This window comes from Gopherus flavomarginatus, chromosome 9, assembly GCF_025201925.1.
Source record: "Gopherus flavomarginatus isolate rGopFla2 chromosome 9, rGopFla2.mat.asm, whole genome shotgun sequence".
In the NCBI taxonomy this organism is placed as follows: domain Eukaryota; kingdom Metazoa; phylum Chordata; order Testudines; family Testudinidae; genus Gopherus; species Gopherus flavomarginatus.
In genome coordinates, this window is record NC_066625.1 from 38,603,278 (window position 1) to 38,624,479 (window position 21,202).

A 21,202-nucleotide genomic window follows, 5' to 3' on the forward strand; every position below is an offset into this window, starting at 1 on the left:
GTGGCTGCTTCCCCCACCTTGAGTATGGAAACACCAGCCTGAAGCTCTCCCTGAGTTTATAAATAACCCTACTCCATCCGTCTGAGTCATGTGCTTAGGCTGACACAGTGCTGGGCTCTGAGCACACCCCTTGTGCGTACAGGATATCCTCACACAGACTCTCTGCTCTTCCAGACTCCCTCCTGCTCTGACATCCTGAGTGCATCCTGAGTTTTTACTTTGAGCCCATTATGGGCCCTTGAAATAACAGTTTCATGGATGTTCTGCAAATGCCTTTAATTTACATGCTGCTCACATCACCAGGTCTATGTGAAGGCACCATGATGGCTTGGGCCTGTCTTACAGTTCCATCAGCTGACTGCTAGTGATACTTAGAGGCTATTCTTATGCTCCACTACACCCATTTGTGCACATGGTTATGTGATCTGTTGGTGATTGTGTACAAACAGAATATGTACACACGAGTTAGAAGCTGCCTTAAAACCTGGCCCTTCTTTCCCTGATGTCAGGTGCCCACGCCACCTGCATTACCTGCCCCCATGCCAGTCATTTTGGAATTAACAATCTAAGCGTTAGTGTGGACCTGGGTGAGTGAGCATGCAACATAGGCTAAAACTAGTGTTTGGTCTAAGCAATCTGAGTGTAGATATCTCGCTGGAGATAAGTTCAGTATCTTCTGGGCCTAAATCTGTGTAGTGTGAGAAGTAGGTTAGTTTCCTTTCACTGTTATTGTATTTCAGCAGTTCATGAAAGGACTGTAAAGAGCATTCTTGTTTTCCTCCCAGTGTCAAATAATGGCATTGTCCTCTTTTGCAGATGTAGCAGAGAAGGACCCAGATGGGGACTGCAGGAGGCTGGCCTGGCAGAATCTGCTGCTAATGGAGAACTTGCTAAAAAAACTCAGAAGTGTCCCTTCCTAGTTGTGGGGGGCGGGGGGGAATTGAAAACAGAGGTGACCTCCACCTAACACACTTGCCAGCTGGGTGTTCATAGGCACTGCTGGGTCCCTTCACTAATCACCAGGCTGGAGAAGAAAAGGGGCAGGGTGTACAGCTAAAGTCAGAGAGCCTGACTTGACACCTGGGCTTTGTAGTGGGGGCCAACTTAGTGAGCTATTTGCTATCCGGTACGGAGTGTACAGATGCAGGAAAATGGACTAGTGCTGCCATCCTCTTTACACCTCCCCCTCTCCAACACACTCTGCACCACCTATTTATAGCCTTGGCAGAGTTGAACGTTCAGCTAAAAATATAATGAAGACCTCATAGCAGACTTCTCTTCAGGAAAACAGGAGGAGTGGATGTGGCCACTTACCTCACGGGGCCAGCTCCATGGTATCCCTGTAGTGAGGGGTTGAGGGTCTCCCAGCAGTCAGCCTTTGGCAGACAAGTTACCAGCCTCCTGGTAGGGATCATAGATGAGGGTTGGAAGAGACCTCAGGAGGTCATCTAGTCCAATCCCCTGCTCAAAGCAGGACCAACTCCAACTAAATCATCCCAGCCAGGGCTTTGTCAAGCCAGGCCTTAAAAACCTCTAAGGATGGAGATTCCACCACCTCCCTAGGTAACCCATTCCAGTGCTTCACCACCCTCCTAGTGAAATAGTGTTTTTCCTAATATCCGTCCTAGACCTCCCCTATTGCAACTTGAGACTGTTGTTCCTTATTCTGTCATCTGCCACCACTGAGAACAGCCTAGCTCCATCCTCTTTGGAAATTCCACCCCCCCTTCACATAGTTGAAGGCTGCTGTCAAATCCCCCCTTCACTCTTCTCTTCTGCAGACAAGCCCAGTTCCCTCAGCCTCTCCCCGTAAGTCATGTGCCCTAACCCCCTGATCATTTTTGTTGCCCTCCACTGGACATTTATCCACATCCTTTCTGTAGCGGGTGGTCCAAAACTGGATGCAGTACTCCGTATGTGGCTTCACCAGTACTGAATAGAGGGGAATAATCGCTTCCCTCAGTCTGCTGACAGTGCTCCTACTAATGCAGCCCAGGATGCCATTAGCCTTTTTGGCAACAAGGGCACATTGCTGACTCCTATCCAGCTTCTCGTCCACTGTAATCTCCAGGTCATTTTCTGCAGAACTGCTGCTTAACCAGTTGGTTCCCAGCCTGTAGCAGTGCATGGGATTCTTCCATCCTACATGCAGGACTCTGCACTTGTCTTTGTTGAACCTCATCAGTTTTCTGTTGGCCCAATCCTCCACTTTGTCTAGGTCGTTCTGGACCCTATCCCTACCCTCCAGCATATCTACCACTCCTCCCCGTTTAGTGTCATCTGTGAACTTGCTGAGGGTGCAATCTATTCCATCATCCAGATCATCATTAATAAAGATGTTTGAACAAAACTCTGCTTGATACTGGTCGTCAACTAGACGTTGAGCCCAGCAATCTAGCCAGCTTTCTATCCATCTTACAGTCCATTCATCCAATCCATACTTTTTTTAACTTGGTAGCAAGAATACTGTGGATTGAGTGGTTCTTTGTAGAGGATGATTCTGGTCAACAGTTGCATATTGTGAACAGCTCCAGTGGACTCCTGCCTACTGAAAATGTGCATAACCTTAGAGCAGAGACACTGTCCACCAGGGATGGTGTGGGACAGGAAGGGCTCTCTAGTTTCTACTTACAAGGTGTCTTTTTCCTCAGGTGTGAATAGTCTTAATATGGTTGGAAGCTCTGCAAGCAGAAGGAGGCGGCTGAGCACTTCACATGCTGAAGTCTATACTATCATTCTATTAAAGAGAACCTGTTGTTCTTAAAGTGGGACTGAAACGAGTTATGCCTTAACACCAAACTGCTCAATATTTGTGAAATCTGACAAAGGAAACCAGCCACTCCAACCCTCCTTTTTAGCACGAGGTAGTATGGAATGTGTTTAGGTGGCTGCTGAAAACACATTTGTTTCTCTTACAGAACTCTTGCCAGGGATAACAGCAGGGACTAAGGTCATGCATGTTAGCATCCCCTGAGCACCATAAGTTTTGCTGGCATAAGCGCTTGACGAGCTGGTTTTATTATGTCGCTGGGAGAGCTCTCCTGGCAGCATAATGCAGCTACATGAGCACTTAGTGGTACAGCTGTGCTTCTGTAAGCTTTCAAGTGTAGCCATTGTTAAGGTGACATTGAGAGGGAGAGACTGACAGGTCTGATCCTGCCTCCAAGTTTAACCTAGATATTCAGTCATGAGGTAGGGAGGCTTGTCTTCTCCCTTTAGGACAAAGCCCAGTGAGAATGGTCCTGATGTTTCCCTAGGAATATTTTCCCAATTAAAATCAAACAAAGAGTTTTAAACTTTAGCCACTTTAAATCTAGGGTTTGTTAAGAAAACTGTGCAGGATAAATTACTCAAACTCCAACCTACGCAGGAGTGGAGGAGGTAGAATTTCTTCTTCCATAACTGCAAGTTCTACTCCAAGTGACCTTTGCTAAATTAAATGCAAGCTCTAGAGGCCTAGTTAACAAGGAAGACGTCTCCTACTTCTGCAGAAGGTACTGATTTGAATTTTGATAAGGCTCTGCATGGCTCAGGCACTGCTGGACCCATTCTCTCATAAAATGGTAAAAAAAAAAAAAAAAAAAAAAAAAAAAGGCCTTGCTTCCCTCACGTTTTGACTCTCAGGGAACAGCTCACTGTGTTGTCCTAGGGGTTGGTCCTTTAACAGACCAGAGCTATCTACTGTTTGAGGCCTTGTCATGTCATTGCAAAGTGTGTCTTAACTAAATTGTTTTCTGTATGCATAGACAGTTAGAGCTAGACATGCTCAATTCAGCACTCACTTTTTTGCTGCTCCTGTACTCATGGGATTAGGATTAGCTGATGCCTTAATTATTATTGGACATTCATTTTTTTTCCGCAAAAATTTATTGAAGTATTAAAAATCTCTCTAAATTTGGACATTAAAAAAGTAAGATTAATAATAGCTGTCTGAGGCCCAACCTGTCCCTCTGCCCTGACTTGGTACTTGAGCTTTAACAGTTTTGCTTATACATAACAAATAAATCTTCTTGGTATGCCCCAAGCAGACTACAGCAGCAGGCTGTGCATTACTGAAGTATTTGACTTTCTGCCCTTAACAGCCTAGACCAGGTAGCTGGGTGCTGTAGCAATGGCCAGGCTTCCTCACAGCTGTATGTGAATGTTGCCAGTTTACATAGTAAGCCATCAGGGATCCTCGACTTCATCAGCTACATCCTCTTCCACCTCCTTGTTGTCTTCCATGCTGTTGTGACGAATTCGTTCTGGGGCAGGGTTCCGGTTCCAGGGGATGCCTAGCCCTCTGTGAACTGCCTCAATGGTCCGTTCATTCACATAGTAGGTCAGGTTTACACATGGAATTCTTTTCCGCATCTCTTCCAAGTATCTATAGGCCTAGGGGTAATAGATGGTAGGGTATCAGGCATGGGATATGTTCTTGTTATTCTCGTATCACAGCAGCGTGGCAAAAAGCATCTAGATATGTTGCATTCAGATACAGTTTGCTAGGCTCAGACCTCCCAGCCTATTCAAACTGAGTTACCAGTGCAGGGCTGGCTTACCAGCTCCCTTCAGCTACCTGCGGGGTTTGTCTAATATTGGTATTAGTCCAGAGGGTGCTGCAGTCTCAGTTCAGGCATCACAATAAACTGTTCAGTGTTGTTGGGAATTCCTAAGAGGCCTGTGAGATGACCCTCTAGAAGGACTAGAGCCTTCCAGGTTAGATGAGTGATGGATACTCACCAGCTCTTTCCAAGATTTAAAAAAAAAATCAAGGAACCAGGGACTTCACTAACCCCTAAACTTTTAGTAAACCCTGAAACTTTTGCCTGTTTTTGCAGGAGAGCAACAACATGGAAACCAATCACTAGAATGATGAGTGTTTTGAATAAAAGCTGTGATTAGCATTGAAAACCAAAGAAAGGGAGGACACGGATTTTCCAATCCCAGCCCCTCTGTCCAATGCCTTGATACCAGAAGCACTGTCAAGGCTACAGATGTCACACTTTGGTTTCAGTTCTTGTGAGGGTACCCAAATTTGTCAGACCCACTTTAAAAAAAAAAAATAGTGAAATAGAGCATTCCTGAAACAAAATATGTAAAATTGACAAGAATGTCAATTTCATTGCTTCATAGTTGAGCCTGCCAGCCCCAGAGCTCTGGCTGGAGGCAAGGTTCTTGGGGCTGCTAGGGTCCAGGGCAGCCCTGCCATTCAGATTAGTCCAGAGCCAAGGACTTTCAGGCTGCCCTACTCCTGAGCTGGGAGCCAGCTGGCTCCAGGAGCCTGGAAGTCCTAGGATCTCTGGCCCTGGAACAGTCTGCATCATAGAGCTGCCCCAGGTTCCAGCTCCAGTCAGGGCTGCCAGACTCGCTGCTGCAGAGCTGTCAATTCCAGAACACTAGCAGGTTTCCAATGGATGGATGTGTAACATTACACATTCCATTACACACAGAAACCTGTTACTGGTTCAGGAAAAGTTTGATCAAATCTGCACTAGACTTGGCAAAATGTTTTGCCCAGTGACTCGTCATTTTTCAGCTAAGTACATAAGAACAGCCATACTGGGTCAGGCCAAAGGTAGTCAAGCCCAGTATCCTTTCTACCGACTGGCTAGTGCCAGGTGCCCAAGAGGGAATGAACAGAACCGGTAATCAAGTGATCCATCCCATCACCCATTTTCAGCTTCTGGCTAAGCTTCATCAGAAAATTTCTGAGTGGCTCTAGTCAAGACAGCTTGTAATAAACAGCATCCAACGAAGTGGGTATTCACCCACGAAAGCTCATACTCCAATACATCTGTTAGTCTATAAGGTGCCACAGGACTCTGCTGCTTTTACAGATCCAGACTAACACGGCTACCCCTCTGATACCTGTAATGAAGGGAGGGCATGATGCTCAGCACCTGGCTGGTCCAGAACAGCAGGTTACTTTTAGCCCAAGGCTTGTAATCCTGTGCCATTCTGCACTCTGCTGTTTGGCACTTTCTGCTCTGAACAAATGACTCATCACCTCCCAGATGGCTACAAGTTAATAATTTCCCATTTTTTCTGGGCCAGCCAGGTGGCTGTCAGAAGTGCAGTGGAATTGCAGAGAAATGACCAGAAATGACCTACTGCGCCACCCTCTCTATTAATGGGAATGGTTACAAGTATCCCAGGAGCCACCTCTGTATATGTTACTCTCCAAGTCTGTAAAGTAAATTTCTTTCTCCCACCACAGATTAAAAATGGATTCAGTCTTGCTGCTCCTTCGGCATACCCTACACTGGGATCAAAACTGCAAGCACCACACAGTGCTTGGCAGTGATATTTCAGCTATCTTACAGGGCAAAGGTCAACATAAATACTCCAAGGGTAACTGTCTACTTTGGCACCTCTACACTTGCAAAGGTTGAGAGTGTACAACGGTGAGCTGCGTTCCCTAGGGATGCAAACATTTAGATTGTACGCTTCTTAGGGCTTTCTTTGTCTTCCTCTATACAGCGCCAGGAACATGAATGATGCCCAAATAATAACTTACCATCTGGAATTCTTCCACCTGTAAGTAATGTTCAACCAGAAAGCCCAAAACATCACCTAGGCGGATGGTACTGTCAAGGTCTGGCTCATCTAGGAGAAGCTCACACTGCATGATTGCCTCTTTGGGGTCCTCAGAGTAAACTCTATTGAAAGAACAGGTTGAAACTGTAAATATCGCATGGGGGGAGGAGACAGATTCTCCTTTATTGCATCTGGCTCTCAGCTGAACCACAGTTTGAGACCTGTGTATGCCCCATAGCCTCCCTTCTGTAAGATGGACATGCTCATAGTATCTTAGTTCCAATTAGGGGGGTAGGCAGAGGCTTCATAAATCATCAGATGGGGCACTCTCCTCAAGGATACCTTCACCTTTTACTCAAAAGTCAACCTGTCATCCCCTACACCCATATGGTTCCCTGAGGCCAAAAGTCTCATGAGTGCTTTCAGAAGTAAGTTTCCTGCATGGGACTGTGTTGCTGCTAAAGCAGAGAACTTTGCTCGGATACAGATTTTCATATACATTGTGTACTCTGAGCACTGCAAATTACCTTCGAGCTTGGATGAATCGCTTGACCAAAGCCATCTTGCTTTGGAAAAGTGCTAGTTTGCTCTCCTGCTCTACAGGGCTTCTCGTCTTTGCCTTTGACAGGCACTTGTATGCCTCAGTCAGTGCTCCCTGTGCTTTCTCATAGTTCTGGTATTCGTCGATCTCCACCTACAGAGAGAAAAATAAGATAAGTGTCCTGTTCCCAGCTGTCACAAACCAAACTCCTCTGAGAATGGACAAGGACATACCTGAGCACAGGCATCATAAAAGCCAGCTAAAAGGTCAAGGGCCTTTCCCTTGGTATAGAAGCTAATGATGTTCTTCATAATCTCTGGGTCCCTTCGCCAATCCAGTGACTGTAGGTAGTTGGCTGCCATGATATAAATCTCCCTCTGTCTGGAGACTCCAGCAAAAAACACTATTTTCTCCGTGTCGCCAGACTTCAGCAGTGCTCTCATTGCCTGCAAACAGAGGGGAGAACAATCATTACTGTTAGCAATGTAGAAACATGAGGAAGAAGCAACCAGGCAGAGATTAGTAGAAATTCCTTCTGGATACCTTCTCTACAAACTAAGGTGCAATTCTGCTGCTTCTACCAAAACACTCTCCCACAGCAGAATCACAAGGGCGGATGCCAGTCTTCTGAGCACATATGTCCCTACCTTGGAGAGTGAACAGGGAGATCTCATGCTGACAGCAAGCCCTGTGGAAGAGAGGGGACCTGCAGGGTTTGAGCTCTGAGAACAGGCAACTCCGAGTGGGCTGGCAAGTATTATTTAACATGAGTATTTTGTCTTAAACCAACTCGTGGTATCCCTGAGATTAGTCCCTCAAATCAATCATTTTACCTGCAGATTAGAAGTGTATTTTGGAGCTCCACACCTGCCAATGCCAAGGGGTTCAAATGTTAGTACTGTAGCTTTTCCCCACTTATGTAGACTCACCTTCAGCTTGTTTCCTGCTTGAGTGTATTTCTTGGTTGCCATGTGGTAATTGCCTTGCCGCATGCAGCAATCGGCAACCTGTTCCAGCAGTTCTTTCCTAGACTCTTCAGAGAGCTCCTTTGAGTCCTTAGAGACAGTCATCTTTTCAGCCATCTCCTCTGTGATGGTCAGGTTCTGATTCAAGCAAAGCTGCAGGGCTTCATGGTACTAGTGAAGAGTGAGAGAGCAATGAACTGCTGCTAACTAAATGTTCTGCACCAGAAGGACCTCAACCACATTTAGCCGGCTAGAATTCAAGTGTCTGAGCATGCTACAACTTTTTAGCCTTTTCCAGCTGTGTGAATGGGTGCATCTGAACTCTGCAAAGGCCAGATGATTAGGACTGAGACAAGCTGTGCTGCAGAATCTCAATTTCAGAGATGGCCCTGAACCAAAACCCTGCAGCTGAAAACCCTGATCTTTGAGGCGACTCTGACTCTGAAAGACTAGGCTAGGCCATAGCTTTATCAGGGGCTGAGCCAAAACCCTGCATCAGGGAACTCTGAAAATTCAAAATCCAGATAGAAATTCTGCAACTAGGGATTTGTTGCCATGTGGGGAGGGCCCAGGATGTAACCCAGCTCACTCCTGAGCTCTGCTCTTCTACAGTCACATATTGTAGAGTTCCTAGGAACACTGCAAAGGCTTTACCTTTTTGGCTGCTAACAGCAACTCCATGGCCTTCTCATGCTGGGCGTGTTCAATGAAGAAGTCAGAGCAGCGTGCCAGCAGGGCTGGGTCTGACTTCTCATCCAGGTCCTCGGCAATCAGTTGCAGGGCACCAAACTGCTGTGTGGCAAAAGCCAGCTCTAGTGCTTTGGAAAAGTGTCCTGCCTGCAAAACCAGAGACAGCTGTTTTAGTTTTTCCCTCTCTTGTACTGATTGCATACAGGTCCCAAGGCAACAAGCCATTAGGAAAGAGATGCCAGATTTCTGCAGCAGAGCTCTGGCAAAATCAGCAGCTGCTGTGCCTCCAGCCTTTTCCTTCTTGATCAGCAGGCTCTGTATGAAGGTCTCCATTAGTTACTAAGGCCAATGAACCCAACCTGAGGTGCAGAGAAACAAACAGTAGCCCTTCCCAGCTGCCATGATCTACGTGCCTGGCATTCTGCTGCAGAGCTACCACACTATAAATTCAGAGAGTGGGGACCTACTGGATGTCCAGAGACTCAGAGGATTCTCTGTATTCTGCCTCTAGTACAGCACTTGGTGCAGAACTTGTCTGCTCAATTTCAGCAGGCAGACAGAGGAAAGGAGGCTTGCACAGCTAAGTAGCAACCCCTATTAGTTAATATATAAAAAGCACTGATTGCCTGTGCTGGGAGTCTCCTGCAGTGATGCAGCACCTTCCCTACCAATACTGTCTTGTAGTGAATGCGGGCTGATTTACTGGCATTGGACAAATGCGGCTGGAGGCTACAAAGTACAAGAGTGAGTTCATCTCCCAGACATCATCTGAAATGTGATGTATGTCACAAGTGAAGTGAAATAGGTGGACTCAGTCAAGTCCCCTGGGAACACATATTGATATTACCAAAGCCATCACTCAGTTTGATACTGATTAAAGATTAAATATGATGAAATTTAATAAGGACAAATGCAAAGTACTCCACATAGGAAGGAACAATCAGTTGCACAATACAAAATGACTACCTGTGAAGGAGTACTGTAGAAATGGGTCTGGGGGTCATAGAGGATCACAAGCTAAATGTGAGTCAACAATGTAACATCGTTGCCCCTCCATCCCCCCCCAAAAAGCAAACATAATTTTGGCATGTATTAGCAGGAGTGTTGTAAGCAAGACACTGGAAGTCATTCTTCTGCTCTACTCCACTCTGATAGGGCCTCAACTGGAGTATTGTGTCCAGTTCTGGGTGCCACATTTCAGGAAAGGTGGACAAATTGGAAAAAATCAACAGCAACAAAAATGATTAAAGGTCAGGAAAACATAACCTATGAGGGAAGACTGAAAAAACTGGGTTTGTTTAGGATGCAGAAAAGAAGACTGAGGGGGGACATGATAACAGCTTTCAAGTACGTAAAAGGTTGTTACAAGGACAAGAGTGAAAAATTGTTCCTGTTAACCTCTGACGATAGGACAAGAATTAATGGGCTTAAATTGCAACAAGGGAGGTTTAGGGTGGACATTAGGAAAAACTTCCTATGGAGTAAATAAGCACTGGAATAAATTGTCTAGGGAGGTTGTGAATTTCCACCACTGGAGGTTTTTTAAGAAGGGGTTAGACAAACACCTGTCAGGGATGGTCTAGTAAATTATTAGGTAGTCCTGCCTTGATTGCAGGGGACTGGACTAGAGGACCTCTTAAGATCCCTTTCCATCCTACACTTTTATGATTCTATTATTAGAATAGCAAGTACTGCTGCAGGTCAGCTTGAGAGGCACTGGCAGAGCTGTAGGGGGGCCCCAGGAATGGATTAACAAGGGGTACTGCACATCAGCATTGGATTGACCAGAATGGATACAGATAATCAGATATTCAGCTGATTTGGGAGCTGTCCACTGTAGTGCTTTGGTATCCATTGAAAGCTTTATACTTTGCTGAGTCAGAGTTACCTTGTGGTACAACATGACTGCTCTGTCCATTTGTTCCCCCTTCTCTTCATAATAGCAGGCTGCCTCTATCATGTCTTCTGGGGAACTCAGCAGAGCCAGATTCATCAGCTGGTCATCCAGATTGTTCTCCTACTCAAAAGTAAAGATCCATCTTCAAACAAATACTCTATCTATGATTACTTCCAGTGTCATTAATTACCTACCCTACAGTTTTATATTGCCACCCATCACCACTGTATCAGACCACCTTCCATATAAAATCCATAGCAACAGCAAAGTCCCTAGTGAACTTCATGGGAGTTTCTGGTCTTCCCTTTTGTGGGGTCAAAACTCTGCTTGGGGCAGGATTTTTGGTTTGTTTGTTGTTGATTTGTTTACTTCAGGAGAGGTTTTTTTTGGGGGGAAGGGGATACTTGGGCTTTAAAGGGATGTCAGTATTGTGAGTGTCACATTACAGACCCCTTCTCTCCTAGAAGGTGTGGGTAGAAACCAATATCATCAACTACACAGTTATATAAGCAAGCTGTATGTCATACTTTACATAAGGAGAAGGCCCACAGTAATCTCACAGGTTGGCTACATTTCCTGATGTACATGGCCTGAGAGATGCCATTGGTAGTGAACTCTTTGCACTCAGGTGTACATGCTGTCATACCTTACATAAGCGGATGGCATTGTTAAATGCCTGGGCCCTAGTGTAGAAGTGCACAGCCTGCTTGATTTCATCCTGGCTCTCATACTGGCGGGCCAGGTGATAGGATGCTGCCCAGTTTCCTGTTTCATTCGCTATTTCAGCAGCCTGAAAAGAGAGCCAGACCCTTCACATCATGCCCAGATTAAACACAAGAACATGGACTCTTCTGGGAGCAGTGGAAAGCAGGCTGCCTTACCTTCTGGATGTTGCCCTGAAAGCAGTAAACACGGACCAGGGAGAAATAATCCTGAGCTAACTCATAGTATCTTAGTGCGGATTCCATATCTGACTGGCTCTCCAGATACTGTGCCCACCATTTCCACAAGCTCCTAGAAAAGAAACAAAATAAGTGATGATGATGGTAATTAATCATTGGAACACACTACCAGGGGAAGTGGCGGATTTTCTCTCTCTTGAAGTCTTCACATCAAGACTGGCTACCATACAAGATGTGCTTTAGTCAAACACAAGTCATTGAGCTCAGTACAGGGGAAACTGGAAGAAAGTCTCTGGCCTGCGTTACTCAGCTCTCTCAGTCACAACTCTAGTAGCACTAGCTCGCCAACACAATACAGTGGGGACCCTTCTAATGAACAAGATTCATGACCAAAGCAGACAAATGAACAAATTTAAAGCACTGCATGGTAGAATGCATTAGCAAAAGTGTTCCCTACTAGCATGTTTCCTCGCTATTGAATTAACCTGGAAAATCTGAACGCCTGGCAGGAAAGTGTTAAAACGAATACTCTCGAACCTGAAACTCCTCCCTCAGGATACCACTGCTTCACACACTTCAGGTAAGGAAGGATGTAACATGGTACTAACTTATCTTTCATCTTGTTGACATAGATCTCCAAGGCTTGTAAATCTTCAGAGAGCATCCTGGGCACCTCAAACCTATGTGTGTCCGATTTCTCATAGCTGTGTAGAAAAAAGGCACATTAGAGGGTGGATATCTGTGCTTTGTGGCAAACCGCTCAACTGCTATGTTAATCCATTTTGTTTTAGTTCTTTAGTCTCTAGAATTAACAATAATACTAATAATACTCTGTCCTTAGAGAGTGCTTTTCATCAACTGCAGGAACAGTGCTGGCCCCCAAGTGCCAATACGCCAAGGTGCAGCTGAGATAAGACCAAGGTGTGGAGATCACTGAGATAAAAATGGGTGCAGAAAAATAAAAAATCTTATTTGGGCCAAAGAGCCAACATGCACATTGAAGCCCCCAAAATACCTAGCACAGCTGTACCAGGAATGATTTGGAGGCTGGGTAAGAGATGGTAAAGGATATTCAGTACAGATCTTGTCTCCTCACCTCATACACAAGTCTTCATATTGCCTGCTCATCTCCACTGCAATCTCCACTCTCTAACCCGCAGTTGGAAAGTTGTTCCTTTAACTATACTAACCCATCGATCTGCAACTTTCTCCCCTCCTTCTTCCCCATTAATTGAATCACATCTTCTGCTCACATCGCCTCACACACAAAACTCTTCTTTACTCCTGAGCTAGAGCATGTTGTGACCTTACACAATAAGGGAACCATGCATAAAATAAAATGTAAACCAGTATAATACAGTCTAAAAACAATAATTTCCCCACCAACCAGGATCTCAACAGCCACTGAAAAGAATTCTAGGTGCCACATAAGCATCAGGTTCATAATACATGAGCAAATGTATCCCTGGGGTGCCAGGTAGGTCAAGGACTCTCCAACACAAGGGCTTATGCATACAACAAGGTGCAAAAGGGAAGGCTGGTCTAGTGGTTAAAAGCATAGGCTTTGGAGACAAGAAATCCAAGTTCTAGTCTTGACTTCACTGCAGATAAGTCAGTTAACCAGTTTTTCCCCTTTTCTGCCACCTTTCATCTGAGGATCTCAAACTATTATTGAAATAAACCTGGCAGTGGGGGAAACTGAGATGCAGAGAGGTTATCTATCAGTTGCAGGCACCCTCCAGACAGCCCTACCAATTTTGCCTCTGCTGTCCAAAGCAGTGTGCTAAAACTCGGGATTTCTTGTGTTCAGAACTAAGCTCTAGGTGCTTGGCCTTTTCTACAGGAAGCTGCTTACTAGTTGAGTGCAAGATTGCACTCTGCAGTGGCCTCCAGGTGTTTGGCGTAGTTGTAGTATGTGGTGCGCAGGTGAACCCGATCATGAATCTCAGCTACTTCCATAGCTTTTTGCCACTGGTCAGAAGCCTGGTAGAACATGTTCAGGAGGTCGTAACGCTCGCAATTCTTGTACAGCCGCTCTGCATCTTCCTAAAAGGAGAGCGAACAAACAGTGAAAAGTTATCTGGATTTGATGAGTACTTTACAGGGATTATAGCTAAGCAGTAATGAGTGATAGCTTTCTGATTGCCTTCTCTGATGAGCTAACTGGCTCTGTGGATATGGGAAAGCAGGGGATGTGATATGTCTTGACTTTAGCAAAGTTTTTGATACGGTCTCCCACAGTATTCTTGCCAGCAAGTTTAAGAAGTATGGATTGGAAGAATCATAGAATATCAGGGTTAGAAGGGCCCTCAGGAGGTCATCCAGTCCAACCCCCTGCTCAAAGCAGGACTAATCCCCAACTAAATGGACTTTAAGGTGGCTAGAAAGCTGGCTAGATCATCGGGCTCAACGAGTAGTGATCAACAGCTCAATGTCAAGTTGGCAGCCCCAGGGGTTGGTCCTGGGACCCGTTTTGTTCAACATCTTCATTAATGATCTGAATGATGGATGGATATCACCCTCATGAAGTTCACGGATGATACTACGCTGTGGGGGAGAGGTGGATAGGGTCCAGAGGGACCTAGACAAATTGGAGGATTGAGCCAAAAGAAATATGATGAAGTTAAACAAGGACAAGTGCAGAGTCCTGCACTTAGGATGGAAGAATCCCATGCACTGCTACAGGCTGGGGACTGACTGGCTAAGCAGCAGTTCCACAGAAAAGGACCTAGGGATTACAGTGGACGGATATGAGTCAACAGTGTGCTCTTGTTGCCAAGAAGGCTAACGGCATATTGGGCTGCATTAGTAGAAGCATTGCCAGCAGATTGAGGGAAGTGATTATTCCCCTCTATTCGGCACTGGAGAGGCCACATCTGGAGCATTTCGTCCAGTTTTGGGCCCCCCACTACAAAAAGAATGTGGAAAATTGGAGAGAGTCCAACAGAGGGCAACAAAATGATTAGGGGGCTGGGGCACATGAATTACAAGGAGAGGCTGAGGTAAATGGGCTTATTTAGTCTGCAGAAAAGTGAAGGGGGGGATTTGATAGCAGCCTTCAACTAACTGAAGGAGGGTTCCAAAGAGGCTAGAGCTAGGCTGTTCTCAGTGGTAGCAGATGACAGAACAAGAAGCAATAGTCTCAAGTTGCAGTGGGGGAGGTCTAGGTTGCATATTAGGAAACACTATTTCACTAGGAGGGTGGTGAAGCACTGGAATGGGTTACCTAGGGAGGTGGTGGAATCTCCTTCCTTAGAGGTTTTTAAGGTCAGGCTTGACAAAGTCCTGGCTGGGATGATTTAGTTGGTGTTGGTCCTGCTTTGAGCAGGGGGTTGGCCTAGATGACCTCCTGAGGTCCCTTCCAACCCTAATATTCTATGATTGTATGATAGATAGTGCACTTCTGAGCATTTAATTACTCCAGACCACGGATTGCATTCCATAGTAAAAAGGATTAAGACAGAGGGATTTGGACCTACTAAATTTATGTAGCCTGGAATATCAGCATTGTGACTGAGAAACTGGATGTCTATGTGAAAATAAAGAAAGCACTCAGATCACAGCATTTACTGGGTGATATTAACCAGGGGTGGGAGAGTCATAAAACTCTGGTGACACAACACTAATCCATTTGATAATGGAGGTTATCAAATGGCTCATATTGGAGTAACTTGCTGGCATAACCATTCTGGGCTGTGGTAGGAGAGAACCATTACCCCAGTTAAGGAGTTTGGGAGAGCTTTGCTAACTTTGTAGCTGTTTTCTCACCAACAAGGATTCAGCACTTAGAGATCCCTCTCACTCCACATTAGGTCCCTGAGACACAGATTATTAATGCAGACCAAAACCTGATGCCTCTACTTATGTCAAACTTCCACTGACTTCATTTAGAGTTAGAGCCTTAAGATTTGGCCCATAGTGACACAAGCAATAAACAAATTTAAAACTGCTATTTTTAATCTTTGAGATGGACTCCTGTGTCAAGGACTTTTCCTGCCCCACCCAACTGCTTTCCAGCTGAGCTCTGTGTACAGTAATGGAGATATACTGTGGCAGGACAGAAGGAGAAATTTCTGTTTCCTCCTGATTCCCATTTCTTTTCAGAGAAGAATAAACCCTAGATATGGAAGACGCCTGTTAGGTCCTACTCTAGACCCTCTCCTTGCTAATGTAGGATTGTTTTCTACAGAACATTTGCTAATGTTTTTTCCCTCAGACTAATTTTAAATGTCTGAGCAAAGGGCCTTTCCCCACTTCCATTGAGCCTAATAAATCTCACTGTCATGAAGCTTTTTACAAATATCCAGCCTGAATTTTCCTAGTTATGCCTTTAGACCACCCAGAACAATTCCTCCACCATTCATACCCTTCAAATATATGTAGGTTGTTAGCACATTCTGATCTTAGCCAAATTCTATATATTCAACTCTTTCAACTCTTTCCTCTTGTATATGAATCCATTTCAGGATCCTAACAATTTGAGTTTCTTTTCTTTGAACTTCCTCCTATTCATTCATATTTTTCTGGCAATGAGATGCTTAAATTTGAAAGCAATATTCCAGCTGCAGTTGCACCATGATGTGTAGACAGACCATGAAATCAAAGCTCCAAGATGTGGTGCCTCTGAAAACCACGCCCAAAATTGCAATTTCTTATCTAATTCGTGGTCTCCTATGAACCTTGGGTTCTGTTAGCTGTGCTGTTTTCCAGCTTTCTACTCCCCACTGAGTATGATTTTCCTAATGTATTAACTTGTATTTTTCCAAGATATATCTTCTTTTCATTTTCTACCCATGTTTTTAACCTCTTGGACCCTTTATTATTTCTGCCCTCCCAGGTATTTGCAATGCTTCTCAATTTAGTATCATCTGTGAATTTTGTTAAAACGCTGTTTAGTCCTTCTTATACAGATTGTTAATGGAGACATTAAATAAGAGCTAACCTGGTACCAGTACCTGGCTGCTTATCATTACCCTTACTTTACAGTTCTCCAACTAGTTTTCACTCCACATGACAACGTAACTCTCAAAGCCAGTTAGGTCCCAATTTTACTGGTGGAGTAAAGATACTATTCAAAGGGCTTGTCTAAACTCTCATAAAAGGTGTCCAAAGGGCAAGTTGTATTTTAACATGCCTTAGCTGGTGGAGGGTGAACTGTTGGCTACTTGCTAGGTTTCTCCTCTACCACCTAACACATGTTAAAATTCAACTTACCTTTTCTACACTCCAGTTTGAAAACGTGAGTTAAAATGTTTTAGCTAACCCATTTTAAGAAGACACCATTTATTTTAGCCTAGACAAGTCCAGAGTGATTAAGGACAGCAGAATCAAGCCCTAAAGTTTGTGAGACAGCATATCAAATGTTCCACAACAGTCCAAATATACATTACCTAAATAATGTTTTCTTCATCTGGTATTTTTAATGCTATATATATATATATATGTTTTTAAAAAACAATCATGTTTGCATGGGAAGATTCATTTATTATAAACCTATGCTGTTTATGTCTCATTATTCTGTAATCTCTAGAGGTCTAATTCAGCCACTCTCACCTCATACTGAGTAGTGCCCATAATGCTGACTGTAGAACAAGGTCCTACTCGAGGTGAGTAAGTGGCAGAACTGGGCCCTATATGTTTAGAAGGTGCACTCCACCCCCATTATTATTTGTTTGAGTATTTCAATAGCGGTAGAAGATTGACTTCCAAGAAAATAACTGTCAGAATCGCCCCTCTTTACTTTTTAGAAAATTAGTATTGCATTTACTTTTCTCCAAGATTTTTGCACCCTGCCCAGGCTTTGCAAAAATACTTGTCATTAGTTACATTGTCTTCACATGCAAGGACACATGCATATCTCACTCAGATTGCTGACTGAGTCTGGACTTTCCTTATTACTAGAAAATGGGCAAGTTGCCACAGTAAGCCCTACCAGCATGCCCAGCTGAATCGCCAACATGGCCACTCTGGCTTCCATCTCTGGTTCTTGTTCCGCCTCCCTTAATGCCTTAGCTCCTCTGGCATGACCCATGTTTCCGAGGCAAACTTTGGCAACATCCAGCCTCTGCGTCTTCACACACATGCGAGCCATATTCTCCCAGACTGCCTCGCTACAAGAAATGAGAAGGCAAAGGGGATTTGTTATCCTGAAGAACCTCCCCACACGATAGAAACAGGGATGGGATTCGTTGGAGAAAAGTTTTCTCCAGTACAAGGACAGTCCTCAATGTACGCAGAGAATTTGAAGAGGCAGTGAGAGGGGAAAGAAGCAGTCTGTTAGAACTTTTACACTTACTGTATATAGGCAAACAGATACACTACAAGAAGAGCTTGCACACACTTGCTGTGTGGGGACTAAGAGAAATAAAGATGGGCTTCAGACACAAAGATCAGTGCAAGAGCTGAGCTTTCACCAAGTTAAGGAGGTACTGAGAGCTAGGATTTTGTTTCAGACTCATCTCTAAACAGAAGCAATTATATTTATACAGACATTTATTATGCAGCCTCTGGGTGGACTGGCATCATTTAAAATGTGAAAATTAATGATAATGCCTACAACTGGTAGCAATAGTCTCCAGCCAGGTACTGCTTATCATTTAAAAACAATCTACACAAAAAGGACAGTTACCTGTTCCGTAACTGGCGTTCCTCAAGATGTGTTGCTCAGGTGTATTCCACAGTAGGTGTGCATGCTCGCCACATGCACCGGTGCCAGAAGTTTTTCCCTTAGCAGTACCCATAGTGGGGGAGCACGGCTGTGACCCCTAGAGTGGCGCTTCTATATTGCTCTATAAGGGGAGCTGCGCACTCCCTCCACCCTCAGTTCCTTCTTGCCAGACAACTCCGACAGAGGGGAAGGAGGGCAGGATGTGGAATACACCTGACCAACACATCTCGAAGAATGCCAGTTACGGAACAGGTAACTGTTCTTTCTTCTTTGAGTGATTGATCATGTGTATTCCACAGTAGGTGACTCCAAGCTATATCTGATGGAGGTGGGTAAGAGTTTAAGGGTTTCCGGGACGGAGTACCGCCCTACCAAACCCGGCGTCATCTCGTGTTTGGGAGACCATCGTGTAGTGCAAGGAAAAAGGTGTGTACAGAGGACCACGTGGTGGCTCTACAAATGTCCTGAATAGGGATGTGAGCTACATAGGCTGCCACCGAGGCCTGAGCTCTCGTAGAATGTGCCTTAATGATAGGCGGCGGGGGAATCCCTGCCAGGTCGTAACGTGCGTATGCACGAGGTGATCCAGTGGGCAATTCACTGGGTAGAAACCGGTTGCCCCCTCATGTGTTTGGCAGATGCAATGAAAAGTTGCAGGGATTTCTGGAATGGCCTGGTTTGGTCTAGGTAAAAGGCCAGTGCCCTACGCACATCTAGCATGTGCAGGTGTCATTCCTCATTAGAGGAATGGGGCTTGGGATAGAGTATCAGAAGGAAAATGTCCTGATCAATATGAAAAGCCAAGACCACTTTCAGCAAAAAAGCCATGTGTGGGCGAAGCTGGACCTTATCCCTGTGGAAGACCAGGATAAGGTGATCGCCACCAGGGCTGAGGTGATCACCACCAAGTACACTACCTTCCATGATAAGTGGGACCAGGAACACATGGCCAAGAATTCAAAAGGGGGAACCATGAGGCGGGAGAGCACTAGGTTCAGGTCCCATAGAGAGACCGGAGGCCTGGCGTAAAGGAATGTCTGATCCAGTCCTTTCAAAAACCGGGATGTCATGTGATGGGAAAAAACCCGAGTGACCATGCACCAGAGGGTGGAAAGCCGAAATGGCGGCTAAGTGTACCCTGACCGAGATGGAAGCTAGCCCCAGGGTTCTAAGGGACAGGAGGTAATCTAGAATAAGTTGGAGCGATGCGGATGATGGGGAAGTACCCCTTTCTCTCGCCCACCTAGAGAACCTAGACCATTTGGACAGGTAGGTCCATCGTGTGGCCGGCTTTCTGCTTTCCAGCAGAACTTGCCTGACAATCTCTGAACACTTCCCTTCTCCTCCTCTAACCATGGAGCAGCTACGCTGTCAGACGAAGCACAGCCAGACTGGGATGAAGGAGGCATTCCCCCCTCCTGGGAGAGGAGATACAGCCGAAGCGGGGGGCCACTAGAAGCTGCAGGAGGGTTCCGTACCACTATTGCCAGGCCCGATCTGGGGCTATGAGGATAACCCTCGACTTGTCTGCCTTTACTTTCTGAAGGCCTTGCCTATCAGGGGAAAAGGCAAAAAGGCATAAAACAGGTGGCCTGACCACCGAATCAGGAACACGTCGGAGATCGCCCCGCTGCCCACCCTGGCCCTGGAGCAGAACTGAGGGCAGAGAGGATTCTGGGCGGTAGCAAAGAGATCTACCTGAGGAGCTACCCACTCTTGGAAGAGCTGCCAGGTGACCTCCCAGTGGAGTGACCACTTGTACTGGTGGGAGAAAACCCTGCTGAGGTGATCGGCTCACGTATTGCAAGTGCTGGGTAGGTGAAAAGCCATAGGTCTAGGGCTTCCTGGCACAAGGCCAAGGAGCGCATGCCCCCCTGCCTGTTGATGTAATACATTGTGGCTGTATTGTCTTTGAGGACTCTGACCATCTTTCCCTGTACGTGCGGCCTGAAAGCTATGCACACCAGGTTCCCTGACATTTATGTGCAGGGATCTCAGGGTCAACCATCTGCCCTGGGTTTGGAAGCTCCCCATATGTGCTCCCCACCCCAGGTCCGAGGCGTCCAACACCAGATCGAGTGAGAGAGGGGTCTCTCGGAAGGGAATCCCTTGTAACATGTTGCTCGGGAGGGACCACCATTGCAGGTCGGCTACTATGTTGGGAGGTAACGTGACCACCTTGTCCAGGTTGTCCCTGGCCTGGGAATATTGGGAGGCCAGCTAGAGTTGGAGGGGCCTCATTCTGAGCCTGGCATGTTGCACCACAGAGGTGCATGCTGCCATGTGGCCTATTATTTGAAGGCACACCCTTGCCGTCATCATAGGGAAGGCCGTGACTGAAGTTATGAGACTTGAGTGTCTCGCACCTGTAGAGGTCGTGGCCACCACCAAGTCTAACAGCGCCCCATGAAGTGTATGCGCTGAACTGGCACTAACATGGACTTGTCCTCATTTACCACTAGGCCTAGACTCTCGCAAGTGGCCAGCAGACATTCCATCTGGGCCTGCACCGGGGACTGGGACTTGCCCTTGAGCAGCCAGTCGTCCAGGTGGGGGAAAATTTGCCTCCTGTTCCTCCTGAGGTGGGCTGCCATTACTGCCATGCATTTGGTAAAAATCCTGGGGGCCATGGAGAGGCCAAAGGGAAGGACCGTAAACTGGTAGTGGTCCCGCCCTATCCAGAAGCGGGGGAAGCACCTGTGACCCTCGAAAATATGGATGTGGAAATATGCATCCTGGAGGTCCAGGGCTGTGAACCAATCCCCCGGGTCTAGGGACGGAATAATAGAGGCCAGGGAAACCATACAGAACTTGTAATGGACCATAAATTGGTTGATGTTTCGCAGGTTGAGGATGGGCCTGAGCCCGCCTTTTGCCTTTGGAATCAGGAAATACCGGGAGTAAAACCCTTTTCCCTGGAACTCCCAAGGTACCTTCTCCACCGCACCCAGTGTGAGGAGGCACATCACCTCCTGGTTTAGAAGGAGGGTGTGTTCCGGGTCCCCGGCGGTGGCGGTGGTG

The 21,202-nt window shown here is 45.9% G+C and overlaps 2 protein-coding genes across 12 annotated transcripts in view; one reads left to right on the forward strand and one right to left on the reverse strand.

The window, feature by feature from the left end:
• Positions 1 to 21,202, forward strand: part of TELO2 (telomere maintenance 2) — a 384,906-nt gene that overhangs the window by 38,225 nt on the left and 325,479 nt on the right. For 6 of the 7 annotated variants that reach the window (XM_050968165.1, XM_050968163.1, XM_050968167.1 and 3 more), the window contains one exon: positions 817 to 1,735. In XM_050968165.1, the coding sequence (XP_050824122.1) occupies positions 817 to 920 (104 nt within the window). In that variant the 3' untranslated portion in view covers positions 921 to 1,735. Of the gene's footprint in view, positions 1 to 816; positions 1,736 to 4,820; positions 6,465 to 21,202 lie in introns of those variants that run through there. The other variant, XM_050968168.1, reaches the window with a different exon arrangement.
• IFT140 (intraflagellar transport 140) overlaps positions 3,601 to 21,202 on the reverse strand; it is a 254,848-nt gene continuing 237,246 nt past the window's right edge. For 2 of the 5 annotated variants that reach the window (XM_050968076.1, XM_050968074.1), the window contains 12 exons: positions 17,447 to 17,624; positions 13,370 to 13,560; positions 12,123 to 12,218; positions 11,494 to 11,626; positions 11,259 to 11,402; positions 10,604 to 10,732; positions 8,680 to 8,862; positions 7,990 to 8,196; positions 7,294 to 7,506; positions 7,047 to 7,213; positions 6,500 to 6,641; positions 3,910 to 4,374 (listed from right to left, as the gene is read on the reverse strand). In XM_050968076.1, the coding sequence (XP_050824033.1) occupies positions 4,168 to 4,374; positions 6,500 to 6,641; positions 7,047 to 7,213; positions 7,294 to 7,506; positions 7,990 to 8,196; positions 8,680 to 8,862; positions 10,604 to 10,732; positions 11,259 to 11,402; positions 11,494 to 11,626; positions 12,123 to 12,218; positions 13,370 to 13,560; positions 17,447 to 17,624 (1,990 nt within the window). In that variant the 3' untranslated portion in view covers positions 3,910 to 4,167. Of the gene's footprint in view, positions 4,375 to 6,499; positions 6,642 to 7,046; positions 7,214 to 7,293; positions 7,507 to 7,989; positions 8,197 to 8,679; positions 8,863 to 10,603; positions 10,733 to 11,258; positions 11,403 to 11,493; positions 11,627 to 12,122; positions 12,219 to 13,369; positions 13,561 to 17,446; positions 17,625 to 21,202 lie in introns of all 5 variants that reach the window. The other 3 variants (XM_050968077.1, XM_050968078.1, XM_050968079.1) reach the window with 2 other exon arrangements.